The sequence below is a fragment of the Eschrichtius robustus genome, chromosome 10 (genome assembly GCF_028021215.1).
Source record: "Eschrichtius robustus isolate mEscRob2 chromosome 10, mEscRob2.pri, whole genome shotgun sequence".
Classification (NCBI taxonomy): domain Eukaryota; kingdom Metazoa; phylum Chordata; class Mammalia; order Artiodactyla; family Eschrichtiidae; genus Eschrichtius; species Eschrichtius robustus.
In genome coordinates, this window is record NC_090833.1 from 108,899,236 (window position 1) to 108,916,091 (window position 16,856).

At 37.8% G+C, this 16,856-nt stretch overlaps 1 protein-coding gene across 2 annotated transcripts in view; it reads left to right on the forward strand.

The window, feature by feature from the left end:
- Positions 1 to 16,856, forward strand: part of ELP3 (elongator acetyltransferase complex subunit 3) — a 107,875-nt gene that overhangs the window by 53,343 nt on the left and 37,676 nt on the right. For both annotated transcript variants that reach the window (XM_068553251.1, XM_068553252.1), the window contains one exon: positions 1,894 to 2,087. In XM_068553251.1, coding sequence (XP_068409352.1) covers positions 1,894 to 2,087 — 194 coding nt within the window. The remainder of the gene's footprint in view (positions 1 to 1,893; positions 2,088 to 16,856) is intronic.

Here is a 16,856-nt window from a genome sequence, read left to right on the forward strand (position 1 = left end):
ACACACCTGTAAAGTCTTCTAATTTTCATGAAATGTTGTCTTCAATCCACTCTTCTGTAGAAGCAAAGGAGCGTTCTCCAGCATCGTGAGTTTCATTTTCACTTTCCGTATCAGAATCAATCACTAAGGTTTTTTGTCTTTTTGTTGGTATAATACTCACGTCGTCTGAATCAGAACTATATTCTGAAGAACTGTCATTCCTGCTATTTCTGTTCCATGCTCGTTCCTGGGACTCTGGTGTGACTGAGCTGCCCTTTCATCCGTATCCCCCTTTGCAGATAGTTTGTTTACAGTTTTCCTCATTTGCAAAGTCATTTACCAATCTTCCATCCGTTTTCTGTCTTCCAAAAATTTATTGCCATCACTTATTCCCCCTCCTGTCTCCTCTGATGTTGTCTTTGTTCTTCTGGGTTTATGCTTTTTAAAAAATTATTTCCTGTTATTTCAGTGTGATTTTGGAAGGAAAGGAAAGAAACACATATTTTAATTCTCCATGTTTAACCGGAAGTCCAGCACCAATTCCATCTATCATCATTCTTATGAAAGGATTATATCAGCCCATATGTCCCCTAAATTTATTACACGAGTAACCAGAAGTACTTTACTGAAATCCTGTGTTCTAATATAGATGCAGACTAGGTAGAAAGTGACTTGCATACATACTCTTTGTGGATGGCTATAGAATATTAAAGACCTCATGAATCTTTAATATATAAATGTTACAGGGAAAATTACATGCAATTACAGAAGAATATCCCTAAGAGCAAATGGTGCACAAAGATTATAGCATTTAAGACTGTGACAGAAATCAATGAGAGAGGTCGAAAACTCTATAGTTATATATTTCTTTGAAAACCAAGTTAAACAATGGAAAGCTCTGTAAGAATAACAGCACAAGATAAAAAAGCATTTTCACAATTCACAAGATACAGTACTGCTGGCCGTTTAAATACTAACGCCAGGGTCGGGGTGAGAAGGAGCTGTATGAGTCCACCTTCATTCCTCTATCACGTGTCAAGTGAAATCAAGATAAGAGCAAATTAGCAGTGCAAAGTCATAGAAAGGAGAATGCCTGATGTCTCCTTTCTACATCCCAAGTAAAGAAATAAGGCAGCCAGCTGGGATGATACAGTGCAGGAAATTACTATGTCAAAATAGATGAATTAGATGTATCCCTCAGTGTCCAGATAACAAATGGACTGTGTGTATCCCGGGTTAGGAATGGTGCCAGTTGGCCTGAGGACAAAATAGTCATATCCAGGGGTCGGCATACTTTTTCTGCAAAGGGCCATATAGTATAGACAGTTTAGGTTTTTCAGCCCAGATGATGATCTATGTCACAACTTTTAGAAGTTTAAACAATTAAATATATTCCATTATTAAAGGAGGATACAATCTGGAGGTGAAGGCAGGCATCAGATGAATTGTCAGTATGATGTGGCTAAGAAGGCAAGAATACAGAATTCCAAAAAACATTTTTAAGTGAAGCAACTTGTATTTGAAGGTCAGGAAGACCTCTCTGAAGAACTGGCATTCAAGCTAAGACCTGAAGATTAGCTAGATGAAGGAAAACTGATGAAATTTCCAGGCAGAGGAAATTGCCTTTGCAAAGACAGAAAAGCAAGGTGGGGAGGGTGACATGCGATGACACCACAGCAGTGGACCGGGGTTGTGTTGGTTGGCAAAGGCTTGGTCACCCAGCACACACATGTTTTGCTCCACTGAGGCTGTAAAAACAATGAGTTTCTGTTCTGTCTACCTTCCCTCACTTGATGGGAAGGAAAGTCAGTCTAAGGACCATGTAGGTATGTGAGAGAAGCCAGCCCCAGATTGAAACTTCACTATGCGTAATCTCCATATAACTAATGGAGAAGTCATTTTCTCTATTCACAGGAGTTTTTTGAGAACCCTGCTTTTCGTCCTGATGGTTTGAAACTCTACCCTACCCTCGTGATTCGTGGAACTGGGCTTTATGAGCTGTGGAAATCGGGAAGATACAAGAGTTACTCTCCCAGTGACCTGATTGAATTGGTGGCCCGGATCCTTGCCCTCGTGCCTCCGTGGACTCGAGTGTACCGAGTGCAGAGGTAATGTGTTAATCTTTTATGCCAGAAATCATCAGTGACGAGTCTTATCTGTTAACAGTTTCTAATGAGAAGAGTCTTACTGCAAATTGATGGGTTTGAATTTTTTTAAATTAAAAATGGGACACCTAGAATGCTGTCTGTAGATAGAGAGGATGGAAATGATAGGACAGCACGTCCAAGCCTCTTTGCCAGTACCACGTTTATTCACATGTTCATCTCTCCATTCACGAGCCAGGAGATGGAGGATGATGGGAAGTGGGCATGGTGTTTGGTTCCAGGAGCTTGTGATCTACATCAGCGTTTCCTTTTTCAGATCTGCTCCAACCCAGGTACTCTAGTGAGTGTGGGAGGAGGACGTGGAGCCATGTGTCTGTTATCCCTGTTCTAGAGCCTCTGAAGAGAAAAGAAAGAGTAGCAACAAGCATTCTTTACTGACATTAATGTAAATGTGGAGAAAGAGTGACATATTCCTGATAGTGTGAAGGAAATCATCTTTACTTTTCTAGGAGAAACTGAGATCTCAGTTACAATTGTGGTCTTTTTTTTAAAAAAAAAAAAAAAAGAAACATAACACTGAAGAAAAAATTTAGAAGCCATAAAGTTACCTATTTACCTACAATCCTGACAAAGCCATTCCTGTACTTCCTGGTCGTTAAGGCACATTTCCACCACCCTGCCGAAAACTGCCTGGATTCCAGTATTACCAGTACAAGGCCAAATGGGGATCGATAAATGCATGTCCAGTCAGCTGCTGTGACTAGTATTCCACTGAGCACGAAGACTGTGCTACTAATCACATAAAGCAGGACTATCAACTAAAGGAAAATTATCAAGGATATAAAATAATGGATTTCCTTAAAGGTCAAAGGATATTTACACCACATTTCTGGCACAGTGTATTTATTTCTCAAATTTTTAAAATTATTGGCCCAACTTAAGGACCTAAATTGCTTAATGATCTCTATTTTTTAAAATACAGGTAAAAATACTAAGGAGATAGTGACTAGAAAATCAGCCATCAAAATCATTTGCATTATCCTTCCTCTTCTCTTCCACCTTTCTGGAACAATTCAGTCCAAAAGACATTAGGAGGTGCTGAGCAACGCAGGCATCCACACGAGGGACATAGGGAGCCGCAGGGCCCAGAGCACGGGGAGAAGGGTGTTCTTGGGGAGGAGGTGGTGGTGTGGTTCAGGCTGCTGCAGCCCAGATGTGTGAGGAAGGCGTTCTCACTGAGGGCTGACCTGGCACCAGATGTCAGAGCTCAGCAGGGCAAGGAGGATGTGTCTGAGGGGTGTGGAGACGGGGACAGCAGCAAAGGGTCAGTAACTTGCAGGCGGTAGATCTAATAAGTAGATAATATTAAGGATAATGGGAGCTGGGTTTTCTGTTATCTGAAAAGGGAATGACAAATATGAAAAAGGAGGAAATTAGAATGTACCCCATGGTGTTTGGGAATAGGAGATACTGGTGTGAACTTGTGGTTTTCAACATATTGGTAGAGATAGAAATAATTGTAAATGTAACAAACGATAACAAATATAATGGTGTGTGCACATGTCCTTTTCACAGTCTATTTAATGGCCATGATTTTTGCCGTTTTGTGCTGTTTGTTGGTGATTTCACTGTTTAAAATGGCCTCTAAGCATAGTACTGAAGTGTTGTGTAGTGTTCCTGAGTGCAGAAAGGCTATGCTGTGCCTTATGGAGAAAAGGCATGTGTTAGATTAGCTTCATTCAGACATGAGCTGTGAGCCATGAGCTTCATGTTAATGAATCATCTGTCTATTTATTGAGAGAGAGAGAGAGACACCTTAAACAGAAATACGCATAAAACAAGGTCATGTTGATCAGCTGATGGAAATCCTGTGACCAGAGGCTCACAGGAAGCTGGGATGGAGTCTAGGATTAGACAATAGTAAAGTGCCAATGTTAGTTTCCTGATTTTGATGGTTGCATTACTGTTATGCAAGAGAATATCCTTGTTGTAGGAAATACTAAGAGTATTCTGGGGGTATTGGGACATCTTGTTCCCAATTTACTTTCAAATATTATACTTCAGGAATATAGTTATTTGTACCACACTTGGGAATTTTTCTGTGACTTTGAGATTGTTTCAAAAAATTAATACAATAGAAACAAAGATGCAATAAGTAATACTAATAACAACAAAAGAAAAATAGCATTTGCATTTAACTCACTGGGGCAACCAGAGAACAGTGAAGACACTACTTCCCAGCAGCAGAGCAAGGCAACAGATAACACAGAATAGATAGAAATTTCACAGCCATAGACACCATAGTTTTCCTACCAAGAGTAACAAGGCATAGATCACATGGGCAATCAGATGAAGAATTTGCATTCTCCCCATTCATTTTTAGCTTTAAATTTCTTACTGCTGTAACCAGCGAGTCAAAAGCAACAAAGGCATTGCTATAACATTAAAAGCTTAATTTTATAGGCTTTATGAAATACCACTATGGGACATTATCCTGGCTTAACACCAGCTGAAAAAACAAGGATTTCGAGAAAACAGGAGCAGCAAATATAATCTCTATAGGAAAATTGTAAAGGGGTCGTGACAGGAAGAATTAAGAATATGTATATTATACAACCAAAAGGGTGTACGAGGAGAAAGGCATGATATTATGGATAACGAACATGAGGCTGATTAAAGACACCTCCCCGTTCCCAGTTCTCCTGTCATGACCCCATTGCAGCTCTCTGGAGAGCTGTCCTTGTTCACATAGTACACTTAACACTTAATAACAATTTGGTAGCTGTGTTCTGGTAAAACAGCTTCATATCTCTGCATAAAAACTTTATGCTCCATTTACTGATGTTTTTAAAGTTATATTCAGATATAGCTAGAACTTGGTATATCTAGACTTCTAGAAAGAAACTTGTATCGAGGGCTCGATGGTAAAATGTTGAAAAAGAAGTGCTAAGGGAAGTGTTAATGGGTAACTCAAGGTTTACATACAGATGTGTACAAGAGAAGGCTGAGTGTTTAGACAGTGTTCAGGGGCTGAGAAACCTTTTGAGTTGGGAAAAGAGAATCACAGTGTTTCGTCTAGCTTCAGTTTTAAACTTTTAGAACGATTTTGAAAATGTAGAAAACTGATAGTGGTTTAGAAGTGCAGTTAAGTACCCTCACTCTATTAATTTGGAAGCAGTTGGTTATGTCTTGCTGGAAAGAAGCCATTGGCAAAGGAAAAAGCCTCCTCTTAGGGTGTTTAATCCAGGTGATTTTAATAATTATAGTTTATTTTTGTTTTAAATCATAGTAAAGGAAAATCGTGTGTGTCTTTTTGTTCTGTGCCTTTAGAAAATCTGGCTATCTCTATGTTGGTTCACCTAGTGACAGCTTCTACTAATTACAAGCAACTTGCTTAGTGTTGACTAGCTAATCTAAACTTATATACATGGAGGAGAAGATTTTAGGAATGATTTTTTTTTTTTTTATAAATTTATTTATTTATTTTGAGCTGTGTTGGGTCTTCGTTTCTGTGCGAGGGCTTTCTCTAGTTGCGGCGAGTGGGGGCCACTCTTCATCGCGGTGCGCGGGCCTCTCACTATCGCGGCCTCTCTTGTTGCGGAGCACAGGCTCCAGACGCGCAGGCTCAGTAATTGTGGCTCACGGGCCCAGTTGCTCCGCGGCATGTGGGATCTTCCCAGACCAGGGCTCGAACTCGTGTCCCCTGCATTGGCAGGCAGATTCTCAACCACTGTGCCACCAGGGAAGCCCTAGGAATTATTTTCTAGACAGGCATCAGAAGGAAGGAGCAAAGGAAGGAAAGTGAGAGGGAAGATATTTCAAGTGAAAACACAATGTTTTACACTTGTCTTTTTTTAAAAAAAAAATACTATAATTTACTATTAGATTACCTGATTTTTTTTAATTGGCCATTTTCCCCACCCCACCCCCCTTTTTTTTCTTAATTAATTTACACTTTAACTTTTATGACAGTTGAGTCAATACCATTTTACCGGGTGTTTTTATGAAGTAGCATCCCAATAGATTATTCTGTATTGCAGCCCTGAAGGGTGCAGTCAATGATTAAATGTACAATTCTGTCCAGGCACATGATGGAGCCACATTAAACTGCTGCTGCCCACAGGCTATTTAACAGCTGTCTGCCTTGATGTGATTTTTTTAAATCACTGTGAAGCATTTGAATAGAATACCAATTTGCAGCCAAAAGATGCTTCTGAAGTGCGAGAAACTTCAGACCAATAAAACTCTAGACAGCACTTTGAAAGGCTTTTGATGAGCAAATTGCAAATATTAATGCCTCTAAGCTTGAAATGTTACCTGTGAAATAGAAAAATGAATATTCTTGAATGTAATATCTCTTCAAGCCAAGAAAGTGAAACAAATTGAAAAGCCTAAAAATAATTTTAAGTCCCACCTAGATGGATGTAGCAAGTTCAGATGGTCAGTAATCTTACCTGGGTTTTGAACTCCTAGGAGTCTGTAACAGTGTCTGTTTATATATTCCAAATTGCTTAATATACTACTTTGCACATAGAAGATGTTCCACATATATAGAACTCTCTCTCTTCATTTTTAGTGAAAAAAACTTTATCACTGAAAGTGGAGATTGCCACATTTCTATTCCCTAATGAGGAAAAACTCCTGTCTGGTACGCTCCAGGCATTTCACTGCCAAAGACCATTAAAGCCATATTGCATTTTGTAGTGACAGACGTAAATTTAAGGACATTTATGAACTGTCAGCATCATTATAAAGCCCTGTGTTACCAGGTCCACACTGACTTGTGCTTTGGGGTAGTCAGTGCCAGCTTCAGGGACATGCGACCTCTGTAGTCTCATAGGACTTTAACTTGGCCTAATGCTCTGCTCTCACCGTCTTGAAATCATTAATAATTTTTTCAGAAGAGGCCCCCTGTTTTCATTTTGCACTAGGCACCACAAATTATTAGCTAGCCCTGCTGGTAATTCTGTCTTTCTGTCATATAGTTCTGCATAACAACACCATATGATAAAACCTAGACCTTAGAGAGTTTACTTGTATTGAAAATTTTAGTGTCTTTTAAAACTACCGGTTCACAAGAGATCACTGAGGAAATCAAAATACCTAGAAACAAATCACAATGAAAACACGAGGACCCAAAACCTATGGGATGCAGCAAAAGCAGTTCTAAGAGGGAAGTTTATAGCAATACAATCCTACCTCAAGAAACAAGAAACATCTCAAACAACCTAACCTTACACTTAAAGCAATTAGAGAAAGAAGAACAAAAAAACCCCAAAGTTAGCAGAAGGAAAGAAATCATAAAGATCAGATCAGAAATAAAAAGAAATGAAGGAAACGATAGCAAAGATCAGTAAAACTAAAAAATGGTTGTTTGAGAAGATAAACAAAATTGACAAACCATTAGCCAGACTCAAGAAAAAAAGGGAGAAGTCTCAAATCAATAGAATTAGAAATGAAAAAGGAAAAGTAACAACTGACACTGCAGAAATACAAAGGATCATGAGAGATTACTACAAGCAACTATATGCCAATAAAATGGACAACCTGGAAGAAATGGACACATTCTTGGAAAAGCACAACCTTCCAAGGCTGAACCAGGAAGAAAATATAAACAGACCAATCACAAGCACTGAAATTGAGACTGTGATTAAAAATCTTCAAACAGGCAAAAGCCCGGGACCAGATGGCTTCACAGGTGAATTCTGTCACACATTTAGAGAAGAGCTAACATCTATCCTTCTCAAACTCTTCCAAAATATAGCAGAGGGAGGAACACTCTGAAACTCATTCTACGAGGCCACCGTCACCCTGATACCAAAACCAGACAAAGATGTCACAAAGAAAGAAAACTACAGGCCAATATCCCTGATGAACATAGATGCAAAAATCCTCAACAGAATACTAGCAAACAGAATCCAGCAGCATGTTAAAAGGATCATACACCATGATCAAGTGGGGTTTATTGCAGGAATGCAAGGATTCTTCAATATATGCAAATCAATGTGATAAACCATATTAACAAACTGAAGGAGAAAAACCATATGATCATCTCAATAGATGCAGAAAAAGCTTTTGACAGAATTCAACACCCATTTATGATAAAAACCCTCCAGAAAGTAGGCATAGAAGGAACTTACCTCAACATAATAAAGGCCATATATGACAAACCCACAGCCAACATCGTTGTCAGTGGTGAAAAACTGAAACCATTTCCACTAAGATCAGGAACAAGACAAGGTTGTCCACTCTCACCACTGTTGTTCAACATAGTTTTGGAAGTTTTAGCCACAGCAATCAGAGAAGAAAAAGAAATAAAAGGAATGCAAATCGGAAAAGAAGTAAAGCTGTCACTGTTTGCAGATGACATGATAGTATGCATAGAGAATCCTAAAGATGCTACCAGAAAACTACTAGAGCTAATCAATGAATTTGGTAAAGTAGCAGGATACAAAATTAATGCACAGAAATCTCTTGCATTCCTATACACTAATGATGAAAAATCTGAAAGAGAAATTAAGGAAACACTCCCATTTACCATTGCAACAAAAAGAATAAAATACCTAGGAATAAACCCACCTAAGGAGACAAAAGACCTGTATGCAGAAAACTATAAGACACTGATGAAAGAAATTAAAGATGATATAAACAGATGGAGCGATATACCATGTTCTTGGATTGGAAGAATCAACATTGTGAAAATGACTATACTACCCAAAGCAATCTACAGATTCAGTGCAATCCCTGTCAAGATACCAAAGGCATTTTTCACAGAACTAGAACAAAAAATTTTACAATTTGTATGGAAACGCAAAAGACCCCGAATAGCCAAAGCAATTTTGAGAAAGAACGGAGCTGGAGGAATCAGGCTCCCAGACTTCAGACTACACTACAAAGCTACAGTAATCAAGACAGTATGGTACTGGCACAGAAACAGAAATATAGATCAATGGAACAGGATAGAAAGCCCAGAGATAAACCCACACACATATGGTCACTGTATCTGTGACAAAGGAGGCAAGAATATACAATAGAGAAAAGACAGCCTGTTCAATAAGTGGTGCTGGGAAAACCGGACAGCTACATGTAAAAGAATGAAATTAGAACACTCCCTAACACCATATACAAAAATAAACTCAAAATGGATTAAAGACCTAAATGTAAGGCCAGACACTATAAAACTCTTAGAGGAAAACATAGGCAGAACACTCTATGACATATAAATCACAGCAAGATCCTTTTTGACCCACCTCCTAGAGAAATGGAAATAAGAACAAAAATAAACAAATGGGACCTAATGAAGCTTAAAAGCTTTTGCACAGCGAAGGAAACCATAAACAAGGCGAAAAGACCACCCTCAGAATGGAAGAAAATATTTGCAAATGAAGCAACTGACAAAGGATTAATCTCCAAAATATACAAGCACCTCATGTAGCTCAATATCAAAAAAACAACCCAATCCAAAAATGGGCAGAAGACCTAAATAGACATTTGTCCAAAGAAGATATACAGATTGCCAACAAACACATGGAAGTATGCTCAACATCACTAATCATTAGAGAAATGCAAATCAAAACTACAATGAGGTATCACCTCACACCAGTCAGAATGGCCATCATCGAAAAATCTACAAACAATAAATGCTGGAGAGGGTGTGGAGAAAAGGGAACCCTCTTGCACTGTTGGTGGGAATGTAAATTGATACAGCCACTATGGAGAACAGTATGGAAGTTCCTTAAAAAACTTAAAATAGAACTACCATACGACCCAACAATCCCACTACTGGGCATATACCCGGAGAAACCCATAAAAGAGTCATGTACCACAATGTTCATTGCAGCTCTATTTACAATAGCCAGGAGATGGAAGCAACCTAAGTGTCCATTGACAGATGAATGGATAAAGAAGATGTGGCACATATATACAGTGGAATATTACTCAGCCATAAAAATAAACGAAATTGAGTTATTTGTAGTGAGGTGGATGGACAGAGTGAAGTAAGTCAGAAAGAGAAAAATAAATACTGTATGCTAACACATATATATGGAGTCTTAAAAAAAAATGATTCTGAAGAACCTAGGGGCAGGACAGGAATAAAGACGCAGACGTAGAGAATGGACTTGAGGGCATGGGGAGGGGGAAGGGTAAGCTGGAACGAAGTGAGAGAGTGGCATGGACTTACATATACTACCAAATGTAAAATAGATAGCTAGTGGGAAGCACTAACTTGGTGCTTTGTGACCACCTAGAGGGGTGGGATAGGGAGGGTGGGAGGGAGACACAAGAGGGAAGAGATATAGGGATATATGTATATATATAGCTGATTCACTTTGTTATAAAGCAGAAACTAACACACCATTGTAAAGGAGTTATACTCCAATAAAAATGTTAAAAAAAAAAAAAGGACCGGTTCATTATTAAAAATATTTGTAGAGCCCATCTTCCTTTCCCTTCATCTCCCCTTCCCATCACCTCCGGAGGCAGTGCCACAGAGGTATTGACAGCAGCATGCCTGGCATCTGAAGAAATGGAGAGTAAGAGTAGTGAGTGCAGAGGTGGCAACGAGAGTAGTTGGGAGATTGGTTATATTGAGCAAATAAGTTGTTTGATTTAGCAAACAAATAAATATACTAAAGATAAGAGAGCCAGATTTCTCACTGTCCAAAGGGATTTACAGACATTGAAGGGTAGAAAGCTGAAAAGAACACTGAGGCACTGGATTATAATTGTAATTATCAACATGATCTCACAGCTTTTTAAATTTATATATAGAAACAGTTATAATGTTTATGTATATGAATATATGAATATAAATATATATACACATATGTATATACATAACGTAAATTTCTTAGTTGTGTACACTGAAAGGGTCTAGAGGCAATGATACCTCAATAGTAATGAGCACAATGAGTGCTCAGACCTTGGTTTCTAAATACCACTCTCCACTAAAAGGAATCAGGGATGCTTGGATAAATGGCCAATTCTAGGGCTGGGGTAGCAAACATGTAAGATCAACCTGGAACATCTTGTTGTTCCAGAAAGTAAAGAAATATTCAAACAATGGTGGGAACATGTCAGAAGGACCCCAAAGCCAGCCTAAATGCATGCCCACTGACCAAATCTAATGTAAGCAACAAAATAAATAATGTTAATATCAGATTACAGCTCATTGAATAAAATAGAAATCTATGCATTTATAAATAAATGAATAAATAGAGAAGGGAACATTCTTCCTTAAAATACAAGCTCAACTAATAAATGCAGAAGGGATGGTAGAAATAGACAGTCACCGTTGTTGTCTATTCTAGGGACGGTGATACAGAAGGAGTCATCGGTGGATGCTAGACTGGTAGTTGGGTTGGTGAGGAACAGGATATTGGCATGATGCAGTGTACTTGTTTCAGCTCTCATACTGTAACAAGTGTCCTTTCACCGTCCATTTAATAACACAGTTTTCACATTTCTATGCTTTTTGTTGATTTTGCTGTTTAAAATGGCCCCCACATGTAGTGCCGAGGTGCTATCTAGTGTTCCTGTGTACAAGAAGGCTGTGATGTGTCTTACAAAGAAAATAAATGTGTTAGATAAGCTTCATTGCAGCATGAATTATAGTGCTATTGGCCACAAGTGCAATGTTACCAAATCAATTCTGTGTTAAATAAAGTGTTTTTATCTGGAAACACACATAAAACAAGGTTTCGTGTTGATCGGTTGGAGAAAATGGACTGAAGGCTCACAGGAACCTAACCCTGCATTTTCCATAGGAGGAGTTCTTCAGTATTAGCTAATTCAGTGTTCATGGCACATTATAGGACTTCACTGCCATGAATAACAAGAATCAAATGTATCTCACGTAATGGGTACTGCCGAAACCGATAAGTGTCGTTTCAGGGGGGCTCCAAGGAGCCCGGTCTTTTATGTCTCAGTGCAGAAAGAATTCAGCGAGAGTCAAAGTGATAGATAAGCAGTGATTTATTAGAATAGGACGCTTGTGAGGCTTACAAGCGGGTGGGCGAGAAGGTGCCATGCCCGAGAACTTAGTGGGCTACAGTTTTGTAATCAAAGGAAAAGTGGGGAGGGTGAAAAGACCACCTTCTTCCTCATTCTTTTTTTTTTTTTTTTTTTCACACACGCACACTGTATTTTATTTTTACAAGAGATAAATAGACTGACACCAAGCATTGTACATGGATGACCACAACAAAAGCAACAATGATTGCAATTACCAAACATGAAACACACTCATACTATGTCATAATATTGACATTCAGTCCAGTAATCCTCCACTGTAACAGCTCCTTTACTTTGCAGTGAAAATTGATTTGTATATTCTTTGCCTCTGAGTCCTTGTGGGATTTTTTTTTTTTAAATTCAGACAGAAAGTCACAAAAATTATACTCATCCTCATCAGTTCACTCAGTCCCATGTAATTAATTTTTTTTTTCATCTTGATCTTTTGTTAGCACTTTTATGAGTTCATCAGTTTTTCATTAGAGTTCTGAAAATGCTTATTCATTCAGTTCAGCAGTACAGTCAGTTACCAGAAACCTGTACTTGTCAGAGTCTTTTCCATGAATTTCTTGAAGATGAAACCCTTTTATAGGAACATATTTGCAAAAGCATCAGAGTACACCCAGAACTGTCTGTAAATGACAAAAGACTTAAAAAATGACCACAGTTAAAGATTTGATGAAAGTTCATAATAATGCAGTTGACAAGAAAATTAGTTATTTCTGAGATATACATTTTAAAGTAATAACTAGGATTATTACTTATAACATTATACCAGAACATATAAGATTTTTAGAAATTTCATGTAATGTCTGAAACATTTATATTAACATATTTCCATACAAATAACCCAATGAAAGTTTAGTATTAGTTGTTTTGTTTGTTTGTTTTTTTATATTGCAGGTTCTTATTAGGCATCAATTTTATACACATCAGTGTATACATATCAATCCCAATCGCCCAATTCAGCACACCACCATCCCCACCCCACCGCAGTTTTCCCCCCTTGGTGTCCATATGTTCATTCTCTACATCTGTGACTCAACTTCTGCCCTGCAAACTGGCTCATCTGTACCATTTTTCTAGGTTCCACATACATGCATTAATATACAATATTTGTTTTTCTCTTTCTGACTTACTTCACTCTGTATGACAGTCTCTAGATCCATCCACTTCTCAACAAATGACTCAATTTCGTTCCTTTTTATGGCTGAGTAATATTCCATTGTATATATGTACCACATCTTCTTTATCCATTCGTCTGTTGATGGGCATTTAGGTTGCTTCCATGACCTGGCTATTGTAAATAGTGCTGCAATGAACATTCGGGTGCATGTGTCTTTTTGAATTACGGTTTTCTCTGGGTATATGCCCAGTAGTGGGATTGCTGGGTCATATGGTAATTCTATTTTTAGTTTTTTAAGGAACCTCCATATTGTTCTCCATAGTGGCTGTATCAATTTACATTCCCACCAACAGTGCAAGAGGGTTCCCTTTTCTCCACACCCTCTCCAGCATTTGTTGTTTGTAGATTTTCTGATGATGCCCATTCTAACAGGAGTGAGGTGATACCTCATTGTAGTTTTGATTTGCATTTCTCTGATAATTAGTGATGTTGAGCATCTTTTCATGTGCTTCGTGGCCGTCTGTATGTCTTCTTTGGAGAAATGTCTATTTAGGTCTTCTGCCCATTTTTGGATTGGGTTGTTTGTTTCTTTAACATTGAGCTGAATGAGCTGTTTATATATTTGGGAGATTAATCCTTTGTCCGTTGATTCGTTTGCAAATATTTTCTCCCATTCTGAGGGCTGTCTTTTCGTCTTGTTTATGGTTTCCTTTGCTGTGCAAAAACTTTGAAGTTTCATTAGGTCCCATTTGTTTATTTTTGTTTTTATTTCCATTACTCTAGGAGGTGGATCAAAAAAGATCTTGCTGTGATTGATGTCAAAGAGTGTTCTTCCTATGTTTTCCTCTAAGAGTTTTATAGTGTCCAGTCTTATATTTAGGTCTCGAATCCATTTTGAGTTTATTTTTGTGTATGGTGTTAGGGAGTATTCTAATTTCATTCTTTTACATGTAGCTGTCCAGTTTTCCCAGCACCACTTATTGAAGAGACTGTCTTTTCTCCATTGTATATCTTTGCCTCCTTTGTCATAGATTAGTTGACCATAGGTGCGTGGGTTAATCTCTGGGCTTTCTATCTTGTTCCATTGATCTATGTTTCTGTTTTTGTGCCAGTACCATATTGTCTTGATTACTGTAGCTTTGTAGTATAGTCTGAAGTCAGGGAGTCTGATTCCTCCAGCTCCATTTTTTTCCCTCAAGACTGCTTTGGCTATTCGGGGTCTTTTGTGTCTCCATACAAATTTTAAGATGATTTATTCTAGCTCCGTAAAAAATGCCATTGGTAATTTGATAGGGATTGCATTGAATCTGTAGATTGCTTTGGGTAGTATAGTCATTTTCACAATGTTGATTCTTCCAATCCAAGAACATGGTATATCTCTCCACCTGTTGGTATCATCTTTAATTTCTTTCATCAGTGTCTTATAGTTTTCTGCATACAGGTCTTTTGTCTCCCTAGGTAGGTTTATTCCTAGGTATTTTATTCTTTTTGTTGCAATGGTAAATGGGAGTGTTTCCATAATTTCTCTTTCAGATTTTTCATCATTAGTGTATAGGAATGCAAGAGATTTCTGTGCATTAATTTTGTATCCTGCAACTTTACCATATTCATTAATTAGCTCTAGCAGTTTTCTGGTGGCAGTTTTAGGATTCTCTATGTATAGTATCATGTCATCCGCAAACAGTGACAGTTTTACTTCTTCTTTTCCAATTTGTAGTCCTTTTATTTCTTTTTCTTCTCTGATTGCCGTGGCTAGGACTTCCAGAACTATGTTGAATAATAGTGGTGAGAGTGGACAACCTTGTCTCGTTCCTGATCTTAGAGGAAATGCTTCCAGTTTTTCACCATTGAGAATGATGTTTGCTGTGGGTTTGTCATATATGGCCTTTATTATGTTGAGGTAGGTTCCCTCTATGCCCACTTTCTGGAGAGTTTTTATCATAAATGGGTGTTGAATTTTGTCAAAAGCTTTTTCTGCATCTATTGAGATGATCATATGGTTTTTAGTCTTCCATTTGTTAATATGGTGTATCACATTGATTGATTTGCGTATATTGAAGAATCCTTGCATCCCTGGGATAAATCCCACTTGATCGTGGTGTATGATCCTTTTAATGTGTTGTTGGATTCTGTTTGCTAGTATTTTGTTGACGATTTTTGCATCTATATTCATCAGTGATATTGGTCTGTAATTTTCTTTTTTTGTAGTGTCTTTGTCTGGTTTTGGTATCAGGGTGATGGTGGCCTCATAGAATGAGTTTGGGAGTGTTCCTTCCTCTGCAATTTTTTGGAAGAGTTTGAGAAGGATAGGTGTTAGCTCTTCTCTAAATGTTTGATAGAATTCACCTGTGAAGCCATCTGGTCCTGGACTTTTGTTTGTTGGAAGATTTTTAATCACAGTTTCAATTTCATTACTTGTGATTGGTCTGTTCATATTTTCTGTTTCTTCCTGGTTCAGTCTTGGAAGGTTATACCTTTCTAATAATTTGTCCATTTCTTCCAGGTTGTCCATTTTATTGGCATAAAGTTGCTTGTAGTAGTCTCTTAGGATGCTTTGTAGTTCTGCGGTGTCTGTTGTAACTTCTTTTTCATTTCTGATTTTATTGATTTGAGTCCTCTCCCTCTTTTTCTTTGATGAGTCTGGCTAATGGCTTATCAATTTTGTTTATCTTCTCAAAGAACCAACTTTTAGTTTTATTGATCTTTGCTATTGTTTTCTTTGTTTCTATTTCATTTATTTCTGCTCTGATCTTTATGATTTCTTCTGCTAACTTTGGGTTTTGTTTGTTCTTCTTTCTCTAGTTTCTTTAGGTGTAAGGTTAGATTGTTTACTTGAGATTTTTCTTGTTTCTTTAGGTAGGCTTGTATAGCTATAAACTTCCCTCTTAGAACTGCTTTTGCTGCATCCCATAGGTTTTGGGTCGTCGTGTTTTCATTGTCATTTGTCTCTAGGTATTTTTTGATTTCCTCTTTGATTTCTTCAGTGATCTCTTGATTATTTAGTAACGTATTGTTTAGCCTCCATGTATTTGTCTTTTTTACGTTTTTTTCCCTGTAATTCATTTCTAATCTCATAGCGTTGTGGTCAGAAAAGATGCTTGATATGATTTCAATTTTCTTAAATTTACTGAGGCTTGATTTATGACCCAAGATGTGATCTATCCTGGAGAATGTTCCGTGCGCACTTGAGAAAGAACGTGTAATCTGCTGTGTTTGGATGGAATGTCCTATATATATCAATTAAATCTATCTGGTCTATTGTGTCATTTAAAGCTTCTGTTTCCTTATTTATTTTCATTTTGGATGATCTGTCCATTGGTATAAGTGAGGTGTTAAAGTCCCCCACTATGATTGTGTTACTGTCAATTTCCTCTTTTATAGCTGTTAGCAGTTGCCTTATGTATTGAGGTGCTCCTATGTTGGGTGCATATATATTTATAATTGTTATATCTTCTTCTTGGATTGATCCCTTGATCATTATGTAGTGTCCTTCCTTGTCTCTTGTAACATTCTTTATTTTAAAGTCTATTTTATCCGATATGAGTATAGCTACTCCAGCTTTCTTTTGATTTCCATTTGCATGGAATATCTTTTTCCATCCCCTCACTTTCAGTCTGTATGTGTCCCTAGGT